This window comes from Pelodiscus sinensis, chromosome 28, assembly GCF_049634645.1.
Source record: "Pelodiscus sinensis isolate JC-2024 chromosome 28, ASM4963464v1, whole genome shotgun sequence".
NCBI lineage: Eukaryota > Metazoa > Chordata > Testudines > Trionychidae > Pelodiscus > Pelodiscus sinensis.
The window spans coordinates 13,987,769-14,003,005 of record NC_134738.1 but is presented as its reverse complement, the minus strand read 5'-3'; the positions used below and the strand labels follow the sequence as shown (position 1 = coordinate 14,003,005).

Sequence of the window (15,237 nt, the reverse complement as noted above, 5' to 3'; positions counted from 1 at the left end):
TCAGCACTTTGCAAGTACTGAAGACTCACTTCCAGCAAGGAGCTAATACCCTCTGGATATAATTCTGCAGAAATACACATCCAGAAATAACTCTCACCAAAGTCTCTATTCCCCGTGTTTCGGTGCATTTAGAGTCAGAAGGATCCCAGTGGATCATCCAGACTTTCCTTCCCTGGCTAGACTTCACCATCCAGTCTAATTTTAAGTGGCTGATTCCTTCTCTCTTACAAAACTACAAGACCCTCACTGCGGATGTCCATGCAATAGGCCACATCAGAGCTAAAATGTAGAATTCTGTGAGTACTGAAACTATGAGGCTCTGCACTGAATGCTCAGTCTAGGCATATAAGTCGTACACCCCTCTGAACAGTGATAGAAATGTAGCTGTGTTAGTCTGGTGTAGCTGAAACAAAAAACAGGACTATGTAACACTTTAAAGACTAACAAGATGGTTTATTAGGTTATGAGCTTTCATGGGCCAGACCCACTTCCTCAGATCAAATAGTGGAAGAAAATTGTGCTACCTACCACTTAGGTTGTTGAAATGAGATGTTTTGGTGCACTAGCTGTGACAAAGGGGGCTGAATTTTCCATTGTGATGTGCTTCTTTGCAGCAGGTGCCAGACGGTACACATTCATTTAAGCCACCCTTGTGTGGCTGTGAGGCCTGTTCTTGTGGATGCTGGACACTGACATGCTATTAATTCATTACGGTGGAACCCGGAAAAGACGTTCCATCCACTCTGTTCTGGTCCCATCCTATTGCCTTGCTAATACACCCCAAACATATTAGTGCATCTGCATTCGACCTGTACTAGAAGAGTCCTCTGTTAGCAAACTATTTCTGATGTTGTCTTGAATAATTCTTGGCTGTATTGCAAGATTTTTATTCTCTGGGCCCTTGTCTATACCTATCTGGAAATTGACACTCCAGAGATCCATCTTCTGGGGTCTGATTTAGCTGGTCTAGTAAAGACCTACTAAATCAACCACTGATGGCACCCCCGTCGACCACGGTGCTCCACCCAGTCGCAAAGAGTAAGGGAAGTCAATGGGAGGGTTTCTGCAATGGGGACCTTGACTCTAGATACACTATTCTTAAGGTTCCTTGACTCCAAATACACTATTCTTGTAGCTGGTGTTAGGTCACTCTTCTCCCCCAGAGTAGACCTGGCCTGGGATTAATGAATCAGGAGGTGATGTAGATTAACAGAATGCTGTCATGCTTTTATCTATGAGTAAGCAATAACCTATGATAAGCAGAAAAGCTTATTAATATACTACAGATTTTAATGTGTATTTAACACAAGTGGGAGGTGTGGCTATAGATTACGGCTTGTTTTGTAAACTATAAAACAAACACAATAGAGCAAAAAACAACAACAAATGGTCTGGTAGCACTTTATAGACTAACAAAACACGTAGATGGTGGTGTGAACAAGACACTCCGGGAGCAGCTTCTTCAGAACAAGTTGGGGGGAATGACATTCTCTTTCCTGCTGCACTCGATTTATGTGGCATAAATTACCTTTCTGCTCTACTATCTGTATTTCTGGCTTCGGGCTAGCATTCTGGGTCAGTCTCTCTGATGTTCAGGATATTCTTCTTATACATGTAGGGCTACTTTTGCCTAAAGATCACAAGAGACCTTGTGTCCTTCTTAATTAGTACATCATCTCACATATCCTGAAAGCAAGCTAATGGAAAACATCTTCTCCTTTATTTAAGCACACTATGTACTAGTACAGGTTGTACCTCTCTAGTGCAGCACTCTAGGGACTGAATGTCTATGAACAAGAGAATTTTTCAGATTATGGGAGGTCAGTATTATTTAGAAGCATTACCAAAACTCCCCCAGCTTTCTGGGCCCTTAGAAGAGATTTTGGGGCAAATTAGAGCTAAGCAACAGCACAGAACACTGAGAGTCAGGACTGGTGGCTGTAAACAAACTTTAAGGGACCACGGGAAACTTGGCCACACCCATGGTAAGTGGACACCCTGCTAAGTAAAATCGTGCTGGACCACAGATGTTGCTGGACCAGAGACTGCCAGATTAGAGAGGTTCAACCTGTGTATTGCTCACAATTTTACAGGGACCAATGGATTTAATAGGCTGTATCCCTCACTTTGACTTATTCTTATCAATGCATCATAGGTGGGAAAATTGGCTGCTATGTCATTTCTAAGCCAAAATGTACCTATGCTGTGGTTGGATACCAAAACATACCAAGACATGCACTCCATTTCAGCTGAGCATTCACGGTTACATTAAGTCCAGGAACGACAACTCAATTACAGATATTGAAAAATGGCTCTTTGTGGGAACGGTGACGTTGAGTCCAAATGTTAACTGGGGCTGAATGTGATATGGGGGAAAAAAATAAAAGCATGTTTCTGTAAGCACAGAGAGGTTTACAACCAGCACCCTTTATGGGGTGTGTTTCATACCTCATTTCTCCCAATCCTCATGGCATTTTTTGTTGTCTGCTCAGAGACTAAATCTATGCTGTTCTTAGGAAAACAAAACAGAAAAGGCAGTTACCTTGTCGGCACTCCGCTTTTACTGGTTAAAAACTCATCCTGCCTCGGAATTAAAAAAAAAAAAAAAGAAGTACAATATGGACAAGTACCTGACACGCGGTAAATGGTTTAATTCTCCAGAGGAAAGGGGGGATGTCGAGAACGGAGATCTGAAGACTAAAGGTATTCCCTTTGAAATGCAGCAACTTCGGCTCTTCCAGCAATTGTCCTCCTTGGTGTCTTTCATCGGAAACGACTTCCTGGAGCAGAGAACAAAACCAAACAAAGATGAGGCGTACGGGGCCTCGCTGTTATAGAATCACAGAATACTAGGACTGGAAGGGACCTTAAGAGGTCATCGAGTCCAGTCCCCTGCCCTCGTGGCAGGACCAAATACTGTCTAGACCATCCCTGATAGACATTTATCTAACCTACTCTTAAATATCTCCAGAGATGGAGATTCCACAACCTCCCTGGGCAATTTATTCCAGTGTTTGACCACCTGACAGTTAGGAACTTTTTCCTAATGTCCAACCTAAACCTCCTTTGCTACAGTTTAAGCCCATTGCTTCTTGTTCTATCCTCAGAGGCCAAGATGAACAAGTTTTCTCCCTCCTCCTCATGACACCCTTTTAAATATCTGAAAACGGCTATCATGTCCCCCCTCACTCTTCTCTTTTCTAAACGAAACAAAAACCCAATTCCTTCAGCCGTCCCTCATAGGTCGTGTTCTCTAGACCTTTAATCATTCTCGTTTCTCTTCTCTGGACCCTCTCCAATTTCTTCACATCTTTCTTGAAATGCGGTGCCCAGAACTGAACACAATACTCCAATTGAGGCCTAACCAGTGCAGAGTAAAGCGGAAGAATGACTTCTCGTGTCTTGCTCACAACACACCTATCTGTTGAACATTTCAATATGGGCACCTGGGCATGCGTGGCAAAGAGGTCAGACTGACAGCCCGGGGAAAGGAAGAAGGGAGGCTGCGACTGTGGGACAGGCAGCCGCCGCACGAGCTGTCCTTCCTGGCCTGGAGAAGGTGACGTGGCACTAGTTTGTATGGACCACATTTTGACGGTGGAGAATGGAGGATGCTCAGTGCCTGTGCCTCTATCAGTCTTTTATTCTTTGCTCGGAGGGTGACTCTTGTGACCTGGCAGCAAGCCCACAGTGAAGATTCAGCCAGAGTGGTAGCAGCTGGAGCCCCAGGCCCTATAAATTGTGGTTGTCCCACTGCACCTCATGCTCTGGGCAGCTTTGAGGGCTACGTGGGGTGGCCTAGGACAGCACTGAGAGTGGTTGCCTCAACCTCGCCCCTTCTGCCCTGAGGCACCGCCCCCTTCTGAGCTCGTAAAACCAGGCCCCACCCCACATACTTTGCCCAGGGGCCCGGCAAGTCTACTGGGTACCTAGGTACTTTTAAAAATGCCACTGGAGTCCTAGCTGTACTTGTAGGCACCTAAGTACCCTTCTAAATCTGGCTCAGAGCTCTGTCTTTGAACGGAGTGGGACAAGAATTGCACCCGTGCATTAACTGCCACATACATTCATGTTCTACAGAGAGAATAATACATGTCAAAGAATAGCAGAGGGAAATATTGGATAATTCTTACGTTCTTATTCCTTTAGTATAGATCCTGTCTAAGCTGCAGCATCATACAACTGGACTAGGCTGGCTGGGACCTTTTCCTACCTGTCAGTCCGCTACACTGATACTATTATTTGTGTAGGGCTACGCTGTGACCATGGAGAAGAGCAGGGTACTCCAGTGAGGGCTGCCCACATTCCAGATTACAGTGGCTACTGGATGGCTACTCCCCATCCAGTGTTGGGGGGGGGGGGATATTTAGGCCAGGTCTACACTGTGGGAGAGGTGGACTTAAGATAGGCAACTCCAGCTACAAGTATAGCATAGCTGAATTGACATACCTTATGTTGAATTTCTGCAGCATCCCCACTGTGGGGGTTGACAGGAAAACTCTCCCATTGATTTCTCTTACTCCTTGCAACTTCATGAAGTACTGGGGTCAATGTGGGTGCCATCAGTGGTTGATTTAGCAGGTCCTTAGTAGACCTGCTACATCAAACCCTGGAAGATCGATCTCCGGAATGTTGAAAGTAAAGACAAGGCCTAACTCTCTTCCCTACCTGGTGACCAGAGCAGCAGAGGCACAGTGTAGGGGGAAGTAAGTTGGCCCTGGAAAAGTGCTGACACAGCTTACTTCTCTGCTAGAGGAAAGGGGAAATCAGGGGTTGAGTCTTGATACAAGTCACAGTTTGGTTTCTGGAGCAGTGCAACCTTAGTCAGGGCTTGCAGTTACTCCATGATGTAGCCTTTAGTGTTGACAACACACTTGTCACCATCTGAGGTAATCTCTTTAAAGATTACTCCCACCTCATGGAGTTAACTGTCTAAAAGGAAGACAAAGAAGAACTTGTGTTACTGTCCACCTAGTTCTTTAATGTTAATTTAAGTGGACAGATAGTGATGATGATGGGCATGTACTCTTAGGACTTTAATGGGCATGGGAACAGCAGCCCTGGATTTACACATTAGCAAGACAAAATGTTTCCATTTAAACGTAATAGTCAGAAATGATCCATCCACGCCTGAGGTTGCATGGAGGAAATAAGCAAGGAGCAACATCCTGTAGAAATCTTTTTAAATTAGATTTTAAATCCACATGAGTTGCAAATAATTTGGGAATGGCCAAGTGAGCTGGAGGGCTTGTTAGCCACAAAACCAGTTAGAAGGACTTGCTAATGGTTCTAAAATCGCCATTGTTGATGTGCTATTCCTTGGGGTGGAGATAATGCTGTACCCCATAGTTAATGCTCCACTACACTATACATCAGGCATTCCTAGCAAGAAACAAGATGAGGGCATTTGACAATATAATTCACTCATGTGCCAAAGGAGTGAATGAAAATGAGTTTCATTTCAAACACTGATATTTATATAGTAGCCCAATGTCTGAGTCTGTAACGCTGAAATGCTGGCTGTTCCCTCTGGGTGGCGCTGTTGCCTGAGTCACGTCCTTCACCTCCCACTGTGGCGCTCGGCTGACTTCTGCACCACTCAGCCGGGCCGCCGCGGGGGAGCAAGTGGCGCAAGTGGCCATTTGGGCTCTGCGTTCCCCATGCAGCACCCGTGTATGTCACCTTCACGCCCCCCCTTCACCTCCTGCCGTGGCGCTCGGCTGACTTCTGCGCCACTCAGCCAGGTCGCCGTGGGGGAGCCCAAACCGCCGCTTGCTCTGCTTGCTCCCCTGCGGCGGCCCAGCTGAGCGGCGCAGAAGTCAGCCGAGCGCCACGGTGGGAGGTGAAGGGAAGCGGGGAGGTGACATGCAGCGTGACAGCAGCTCCAGGCTGTTTGGGCTCTGCAGTCCCCCAAGTGAGAGGCAGGAGGCGGAGGAGAGCTGAGAGAGAGAGAAGGGGGGAGGCAGAAGAAGGAGGAGAGAGAGAGAGAGAGAGAGACGGAGCGAGAGACCGGAGGCTCAGGAGAGAAGACCGACATGGAGGAGAGACCTGAAAATCCCGTCTTATGACAGGCTAATTGGCTAATATGAAAGAATGGGCCAGGTATGTCTCAATTTCTTTAAAATTTATTTTACCCAGGGAGGGTATATCTCTATTGTATAACTCCTTGCATTGCTCCTTGAAATCTTCTGAGGTGAACAACGGAAGTATGAACACTGGGTCAGTCCTCCACCTCTTAATCATACAAGTACTCCTCATCAATGCTGGTAGTGAACAGGACTGCTCTCGACAGAAAGAGCTGGAGACCTGGGACCATTCCATCTGTCGATGATCTCACACATGTCTCTGGCACCATGGTTTCTGATCTCAGAGGGGTCGCCATGCGAGTCTGTAACTTTAAAAATGAATGGGCCTAGGGCACTGCAGAGGCTAACCAGAAGAGATAGAATCATGAGCTTTCCACTTCATCAGATGAATTGGAGTGGAAATTACAGAAACCAAGAGACTTATAGAACAGCAAAAGTGTAGTACCTGTCAATTTTAGGACCCATGTTAATGAGGCTAATTAAGTGGTCTGGATGTGTCCTATACATAGCTTTTCATGTGAAAGTGCAGCTGTTAAAGGCAGGAGAAATTGGCTTTGTAATGCGCCAGTCAATTCATGTCATTGTTGAAGCCCAGGTTTGCACATCTGATCTATGCCATCAAGTGCCAGCAATTCTCCTCTGCCATGTATATTGGCCAAACCGGACAGTCTCTGGACCTTTAATTTGAACAACAGCTATGTAAAGTAAGCAGTAATATCCCCATTTCACAAATGGACGCGCTGAGACATGTAAGTTTGTCATCGGGTCAGGAATAGACCCCAGTCAGCCTGACTCAGACCAGTGTTTCCATTTATCCGTTGCCTAATTTTTTGTGCATGTGTGATCATTATTACTCAATTCCTACATTTAAAGGGAAACAGGCACTGAACTGACAGGATATTTATAGAGAAAACAGAATTTCATAAATATAGAATAGTCCTATGTATAGCCAACATATGCTGCTTTCCGCGAGTGGAAAAATGGTAATTATTCTTAAAACAAAAACTCTTTAAAAAATATCAAGACAAATTATAAACAGATAGGATTTATTTATTTATTTTTCTTTAAAATGAAGGGGGGGAGCCTGTCTAGATTCTTTTAATTTTTTTTCTGATTGCACAGCAATTCTGCAACCAAATATGATCCAAATAAATCAAGCTTTTTGTTTTGTTTGTTTGTTTCCTTTCAATAAAGTGCAGACTGAATAACCCATTCAGTAAGGGAATAGCGCTCTATAAGAATGAGTCTGAAAAAAAACCTGCAGTGGGTTGCTCTGGATAAGACAAACTCATTTCTGGCTTTCCAATATTTGCCATTTTCATCTGTCTTCTGTGACTGGAATTTCTGTTTCCGAGAGGGCTTTGATGATCTAACATATTACTTTTGGGGCATTCATTATGATGGCATACATGCAGACAACATCAGGACAGACTCTGCTGCTGATTAAACTTTTTGTAGCTACACTGAAGTCAATGGACAACACAGATTTATACCCGGTGAGTTTCTGACCCAGTACTAGTTAGGAGCTTCATAAATGTGCCTTTATATGCAAGGTCAGAATTTTGGCCTTAGACTTACAAATATTACTAGACAGTAGTTCTACACACCATCCAGTTATAAACAGCTACTGTACATCTCTCGCTACTCCTCGCTTGGTTGGGTGCTGCTTCTTTTATTAAAAAAACATAGTGATATTAGAGTGTGTTTTGTTAAGAGAGCCAGGTTTCTGTGATATAAAAAAGGAACAAAGAATAGGAAAAACAATCTCCTGTCACAACTGTCTTTATCTCTATTCCCAAAAGACAAGTGTTTTATTACATCGGCATCCATGGCAAATTCCAAAAGCAGTAATTTTTAGAGAAATGCCACATGAAAAAAGTCATCTGAATTTTCATAGGTATTGTGCACAACTATTGCGTTGCTGTTATGAAAAGAGTGAAAAACACTTACCAATACTTGGGTTGATTAAAACAGGGAGCAATGACTAATGACAATGTAAAGATAAATGATTTTGATCAATATTATACAGTACAAGCTATGTTATCTGCCATTCCTGGGGAATGGGAGATGCCGGTTAATCAAATGTACCAGTCACTCACGCTTTACACCGATGTTTCATGAATTTTCACCGTACATTAGCCATAGTTGCAGGATGGGTTAGATCAGATGCTTTTATATGCAGAAGCACAACATGAACAAACTTTACTGATGCAAGTTTACAAACGTGACTTCTGCAAGCACAGGAAAATGTTGAAAAATTATGCTGGATGTCTATCAGGATTTTTTCAGTTAATTAAAGGAAGAATTGTATTGTCATCTAAATCAGATGCCAGTTAACCAAGTTTTCCAGATGATAAAGTGCCAAATAACACAGCTTGTACTGTAGGGCATATGATAGGTGACCAATATTTTAGTACTTCTATTACAATAATGCCCCAATGGACTTGATGCAGTGCAAATGCACATGAAGAGTCTCTGGGAAGATCACATCATGTCTCTTTCCTCTCCCCTGCATTAAGTGCTTTGGAGTAAATTCACACTGCTGGTCCATGGTGAGCTAGGAGCAGTACCCTGCTTTGCTGAATCCCAGTCCAGTGACCTTGCCAGTGAACTGTTGGGATCTTTGTGGTACCCAATGGCAACCATAGGAGTCAGGTGTTTGGCAGAATCAAGAGTATTGGATGTGCTCTTCCATTTAAAGCTCTATTCAATGTGCACAAAGGGAGAGCACTCCAGTAGAAAACCAGGCAGGCTCTCTCAGTAGGGCAAGTCCCTCCCTCCCGCCCCCTTTTATAGCTTAGAGTGGTTCCTCCACCCGAACCTTTGTCCAATCTTGTCCCATTCTTTACACTCAGCATAACCAATCATATTTAACATTCCCATAGATCCGTGATCACCAATCAGGAGATCGCAATCTACCGGTAGATCTCAGGGGCTCTAAGAGTAGCTCTTGAGCCCTCTCTGAACTGCGCACCTGCGCAGTACATTTACATTAGATTTCCTCATGTAATGTAGGCGGGGCTTCAAGGAAGGGGCGGGACAGTAGATCTTTGCCTGTTCTGAGACTTAAAAAGTGATCTTGGAGACCACTGCCATAGATGAACCTCATCCCTGTGACCCTGTAGATAAACTTGTTTACTTTTACTGTCCATCTGCTGAACTCACCTTCCCATCGGACACTCTCTGAGACCAAAGAGAAGATGTTCCAGAAACTGATTAACTACCCCTGGGGAGGTAGAGGGGTAGGGGGTAAGTGTGACAGGTTTCTCTGCTCGTACATACCTGATAAATTAGCCTTTGCATAAAACACATATGGCTACGTCTACACTACGAGTTTTCTCTGCAAAAAATATACAAATGAGGGACTCAGTTGCATGAGTTGTGATCTCATTTGCATATTTTCTGCCAATCTGTGTTTGTGCTGGGGTTTTTGCACAAAAACAAGCAGTGTGGACATTTTCTTTTTGCGCCAAAACCCCTTTTTCTGCAAGATCGATATACCTCCTTTTTTGGAGCATGAGGATCTTGTGAAAAAGGGGGTTTGGCACAAAAAGAAAATGTCCATGCTGCTTATTTTTGCACAAAAACCCCAGCACAAACACAGCGCGGCAGAAAATATGCAAATGAGATCGCGACTCATGCAAATGAGTCCCACATTTCCATATTTTTTGCAGAGAAAACTCGTAGTGTAGACATAGCCATACATTCCTAAGCATAGGCACAATATACGATACCCTTCAGAACTAAATCATATATGAAGGGAGGCAGTTTAAAGCTTCAAGGGGCACGCAGCGTCTTTTCGTTCCATATTTGCATAGTACCTAACACTCTGGTGTCTTAGTCCATGACAAGGGGCTTCTAGTTGCTATGGTAATAAAACTAAAAAGTAGTGACAATTCTGTGGGAAAATAATGGTCATAAAATTCACAAGTGGAAAGAATTTACCTGAAACGCGCAAGGCGTGTTGTCCATACAGTACACGCGCAGATTGTAATCCAGTGAATTGCAAGACATGCAGCCAAAAACTGCCACTTTCAGCTTTTTAACTGCGCAGTCAGAGATAGGCTCCCCAGCGAGAGTGTAAGTTCCAAAGCTGTCTAAGAGAATGTGACAGGCATAAGGATCCAATAGGCAGTAGCAGGAAGTAGTTTCCTCTTCCATCGACATCACTTCCTATATAATGAAAATCACATTTCAAAATCAGAAGGCTTTTTCAAACAGGCGCCGGGACATTTCTGTGAATTCCTTTTTGTTTTTTCCCTCCTAATTTGTTTGAAATGTTAAATATTTATCAGACTGCATGGACTTTACTCATGTAAGTGTTCCCCACCTAAGCCTGTGTCAGCAGTAGTGCGCATGGCTATACATTGTGCACGGCATGTTATAAGAAAGACGCAGAAGCAATTTTAGCATCTTCTTAAGCCGTCTCGGATTTCTAGCTAATTCTTCCTAATGTCAGGTTAAGAAATTAACCTTGACAATGGAAGTCAATAAGCAAATCCTGAACAAGAGTGTGCAGCTGACATCCCCTTACAGCATCCATCAAGATAATGTTTATTCTGATCCCAAAAGAAATACAATGTTTTGCCCTCACGTGCTGTTTTGCCGTGTTGTGTTGTCATTAGATACATGGTTTGGGGAACCGGCCCTGCAATCTTTCATTCTTCCTCAGTAGTCCTGGAGAACTAGCAACCAGTGCTGATGGAAAACTGAGTGAGTACTGAATGCAACAGAGCTCTCTATATTTACTGAAATGGTGCAGAAAATTGAAAGCAACGAGATCAAAAGCTTGCGGGGAGGGGGAACAGGAGCAGATAGAAAGTTAAGAATGTCCTGGATGATTTTCAGTGGTGGTCTGTCAATACAGGCAAACTTGGCAGTCACCTAGGATGCCAAGATAAATGGCCGTTGAGGGCTTCGGAGGTGGGAGTGCCGATCGCGCACCGATCGTGCATTTTACCTAGGGCGCCAGTTGCCGGCAGTTCGTCTAGGGCCGCTCCTGATGATTTTATGCCAGGGTTTTCCCATAGCATGAGAACAGACAGAGACAGACAGACAAACAAAAAACCCCAGAAAACTCAATGAAGTTGACTTAGTTGATACTTTGAAAGCTTCAACTGAAAATGGGAACTACTTGATGCAGAATATAATGAACCTGTACATATTACTGGCTCAGGGTAATCCACTCAAGTCACCTGTTAAGTGAGATGCAAAATGGCATGAAATATGTTGGTCCAAGAAGATTCTACTCTAGAAAAGTTAGGTAAAAATATTAAAAGTCATGCTTTGGTTCTTAAGGAATTCCTTCTCTTTCTTTCCTTCATGGTAAAGTTTTGACAGAGTGGTCAGATTTAGCTGTGGGCGGGTCTTCTAGGAGAGTTTAGATGTGCTTGAATTTATTAATGGCTTGGAAACCAGAGCTACTACAGGAGTCAATTCATATTGATGCCTGTCACGTGACCTTTGGTAAACTAAACAAAATCACATGACAAGGACAATATCATCCAGTGCAGTGACATTTTTCATCAGTTTTCAATTTCAGTTGGGAAAAAGGATTTAAGAAATCATCCAGATTTGTCTCTTACCCCTATACCCACTAGACTCATTCTACCTTTAGCCTGGATGATTGTATAGGTAGAACCTCTCTGGTCTGGAACCCTCGGGACGTGACCGGTGAGAAAGCAGAGAATTTGCTGGACCACAGGAGGTCAACATTGTCTGGCAGGATTACCAACACTTCCACTGCTTGCTGGGCTCTTAGAAGACATTTAGGAGTAAATCAGAGCTAAATAACAGCACAGAACACTGAGAGCCAGGCCTGGTGGCTGTAAACAAACTTTAGGGGACTTAGGGAAAGTTGGACACGCCCATAAGTGGACATCCAGCTCACTAAAATTAGGCTGGATCACAGTGTGCCGAACTAGAGAGGTTCTACCTGTAGTTTTTCATCACAAGTAGTGCCATTGGAGGCGCACAAATTTTAAACTTACCTCCCATTTTCCTTGCTGTGTTCTTTTTTTCAAGTGAATATTCCAATGTTCAGAATTTACTTCTGCACAATGTGGTATAGTCAAGGCAAAAGGAGTGGTGACAGTCACATCTGGAGGGCCGCATGTGACTTCTGGCCCGAGAAGAACTTCTGTGCCTTCTGGCTGTAGACTGTGTAAATAAAAATTAAAAGAAAAAAAATCAACGTAGTTTTTAAAGGAATGAAACGTTTCTAGCATTGTGTATCAAAAGAGAAATCATTTATGTTAACTGCAATACTCTAATATTTAAAATATTTGTAGCCAAAATAGATGTGCCTCCTTCATCTACCACACAGAGAAAACAGAAAGTCAACTGCTATGCTAATGTCAATATTTCAGGAGCTACTAGGCTACATATAAGCCATCCTCCACTGGTCAGTTCAGGATTTAATTTCTTTAAGTACTTCTCTATTTCAATAAATCTAATACATCTTTAATATTGCTCTACGTGAACAAGGCTTATTTTATGGCTGGCGATTACCCCATCTATTTCTTTACCACCATGCAAAGATTGTTGATGTCAAGAAAAGAAAAACAAATTATGGTGTAAAAATACAGCCTCTCACAATTTTTCCCAGATTGAGTGTGATTTTCTTGGTTAGAGAACATATTTACATTCTGCCAATTGAACAAAATAGGCAATAGAGAGAAAGGAGATATTAAGTTATAAATATACAGTATCTGATATGAATCTTTTTCTCTGCTCACACATTTACACTGCATTTAACCCCATTCCACACAGATCCATTTCCCCTCACTTTATGTATTGTAAACACATGTGCAATACAATGGAATGGAAGCAACAGAAAGTGTCCGATTCAATTTTTAGACAGAAATGGCATCATTTAAATCATTTCCCCTGTCTTTATTTTATCTGTGGACTGTGTGTTAGGTCCATATCCTCATCGAGGTGGCTTGTGTTTTTATTATTTATTTTGTTATCATAACAGTCGGCCAAAATCTGCCCCTTTGACAGTGACATTGCATAGAGATAAGACAGGAAAGAACTGGCATAGTGCAGAGCCTTACTTGGGATTTTTATTATTATTTATATCAGTGTAGCATCAAGCAGCGTTGGTCATTGATCACAGCATTGTGCAAACGAAGAGCGAAAGGATGGTCCTTGACCCCAAAGAGTCGACAATCCAAGTAACGTCAATTACATTACTCACGTAAAATATCTTAGATATCTGCTCGAGTGTTTGAAGGATCGAAGCAAAATGGGGAAGAAATAGGTATACAAACACATTCACAAATAAATAGGCTGATTCTACTTTGCTGTTAAATGAGTCATGATATTAACTGTTCACAGGTATTTGTGTAAGTATTAATGACTCCCCAGAATTAAGAAACTGTTACATTTCTTTATTTGAAATGTCAAGCGAAAATCACATAATTCACTATCTCTGCCATTCTCCTCTGTATAAAATCTGTTATCCAATCAGAGAGCAGAAACACACAGCCACCACCACATGTCTTTGATAACCAACAAAACAACACAAACAGGCCCAGCTTCACTAAAGCATTTAAACACAAGCATAATCTACCTAACTGCCTTAGACTCTGTCTGTCTGTGAGTACATTTGTTGAAGAAATCCTCCTAAACAGTAAGAGCTAGGGCCATCTAGGGTATGTCTACACTACAGAGTTTTTTGTTTTTGTTTTTTTTAAACGGCAGTGTCTGTCCAGAGAAAGAGTCAAACCCTAGCTATTTAATGGGGTAGGTGCATCCCTTGCCTCTAACAAAAGGCACACGTCCTTCAACTCCTGCCTCCTATGTCAAACGCACAAAATACAGGTGCAGAGACGGGGGATGGAATTTGCCAAAGTTACCTCCAGCACAAATTTGAACTATTCATCTCCCATAGGAGGCACAAAATATAGATTAGGCTGCAAACAACACAACATTTACCCGCCTGGCCTGTGAATCAGGAGTTTCAGTCACTCTACCGGTGCTGATTCCCGTAAGTCGAGCGTTTGAAATGTCAAGAAGGAAACAAAACACTCTCACAAAAAGAAAGCGGGGGAGCGCCTATCTGGAGGATGATGTGAAACGCACTGAGGCAATACACCTATGGCCTGAAATTCCCCCTTCCCCCACCACAAAAAAGTTAACCATTGAGCGAAAAGTCGCTGAAACAGCATAACCTCACTAACAGCCCCGGGCAACCATCCAGGGTCTCTGCATTCATCCTGGGGAGTAATAGCAGGGATGTGAGTGACTGACCAATGCTAAGCTTTTCTGAAATGAGCTATTTAATTGCTTTTAGAGACTCATCCCCCCATTGCATGTATTGTACAAACATATGGGAATTCTGGGAATTATTTAATGCCAGATGAACCGAAATCAACTAATTAGATGAACTTTCACACTTACTGCAAATGGCAAGAGTCTCTTCTATAACAACTGACAAGGTATTAAGAAACTGATGCTTTTCAGAGCTACTTATTAAGCAAGGCAGGGAAGGGAAACATTACAAGATGCAGGTATTTAACATTCCCTTGGGTGCATAATAAACAAATCAGCATCCAGATTTAATCCTTCCAAATCCATCAAAATCAAGAGCTTCATAGGTTTCTAGTAAAGGAAAAAGCAAAGGCAGAAGTAGCAAATGTTTCCCTCTGAAACTACCTGGGAGAAATGGACATTTTGCTTTACATGAATCTTTCTTTTGCGCAGTTCAGAGGAAATGGTAGATCTTTGGTTGTGGGGTGGGGGGGGGGGGGGAGAAATCTCAATTAAAAATTTGTAATTTCTATGTTTTAAGATCAAATTTGATCAAACTAGAATTTCAAAATGTGAAAAATTTTCTGCTGAAAATGGAAAAAAAAAATGTTAATTTAAAACAGCCCCACAAAATAAAGCAAGGCATGGTCCAATTATGAAACTAAAAAAAAGCAACAATACCAGGGCAATTAAACAAACTTCCATTTTGTCTAGTTCATATTAATATTATACAATCTTCGTATGACAGGTGCCAAAGGAAATCAAATACTTTGTGAACCCTGAATGAATCTCCACAAAGTACCTCCGAGGCAAATGTTATTCCTTCTCATCTGACAGAATTCCCAGAGTGGCTGGATTCAAACTGGAAGAGGTGGCCTCTGATTTTGGGTGGTTC

General features: G+C 42.7%; 1 protein-coding gene across 1 annotated transcript in view; it reads right to left on the bottom strand.

The window, feature by feature from the left end:
• The window catches only part of UNC5D (unc-5 netrin receptor D), a 359,887-nt gene that overhangs the window by 29,200 nt on the left and 315,450 nt on the right, over window positions 1–15,237 (bottom strand). Inside the window, exons 15-17 of the mRNA XM_075910658.1 lie at window positions 12,077–12,245; window positions 10,032–10,259; window positions 2,631–2,780 (exon numbers count right to left, since the gene is read on the bottom strand). Coding sequence (XP_075766773.1) covers window positions 2,631–2,780; window positions 10,032–10,259; window positions 12,077–12,245 — 547 coding nt within the window. The remainder of the gene's footprint in view (window positions 1–2,630; window positions 2,781–10,031; window positions 10,260–12,076; window positions 12,246–15,237) is intronic.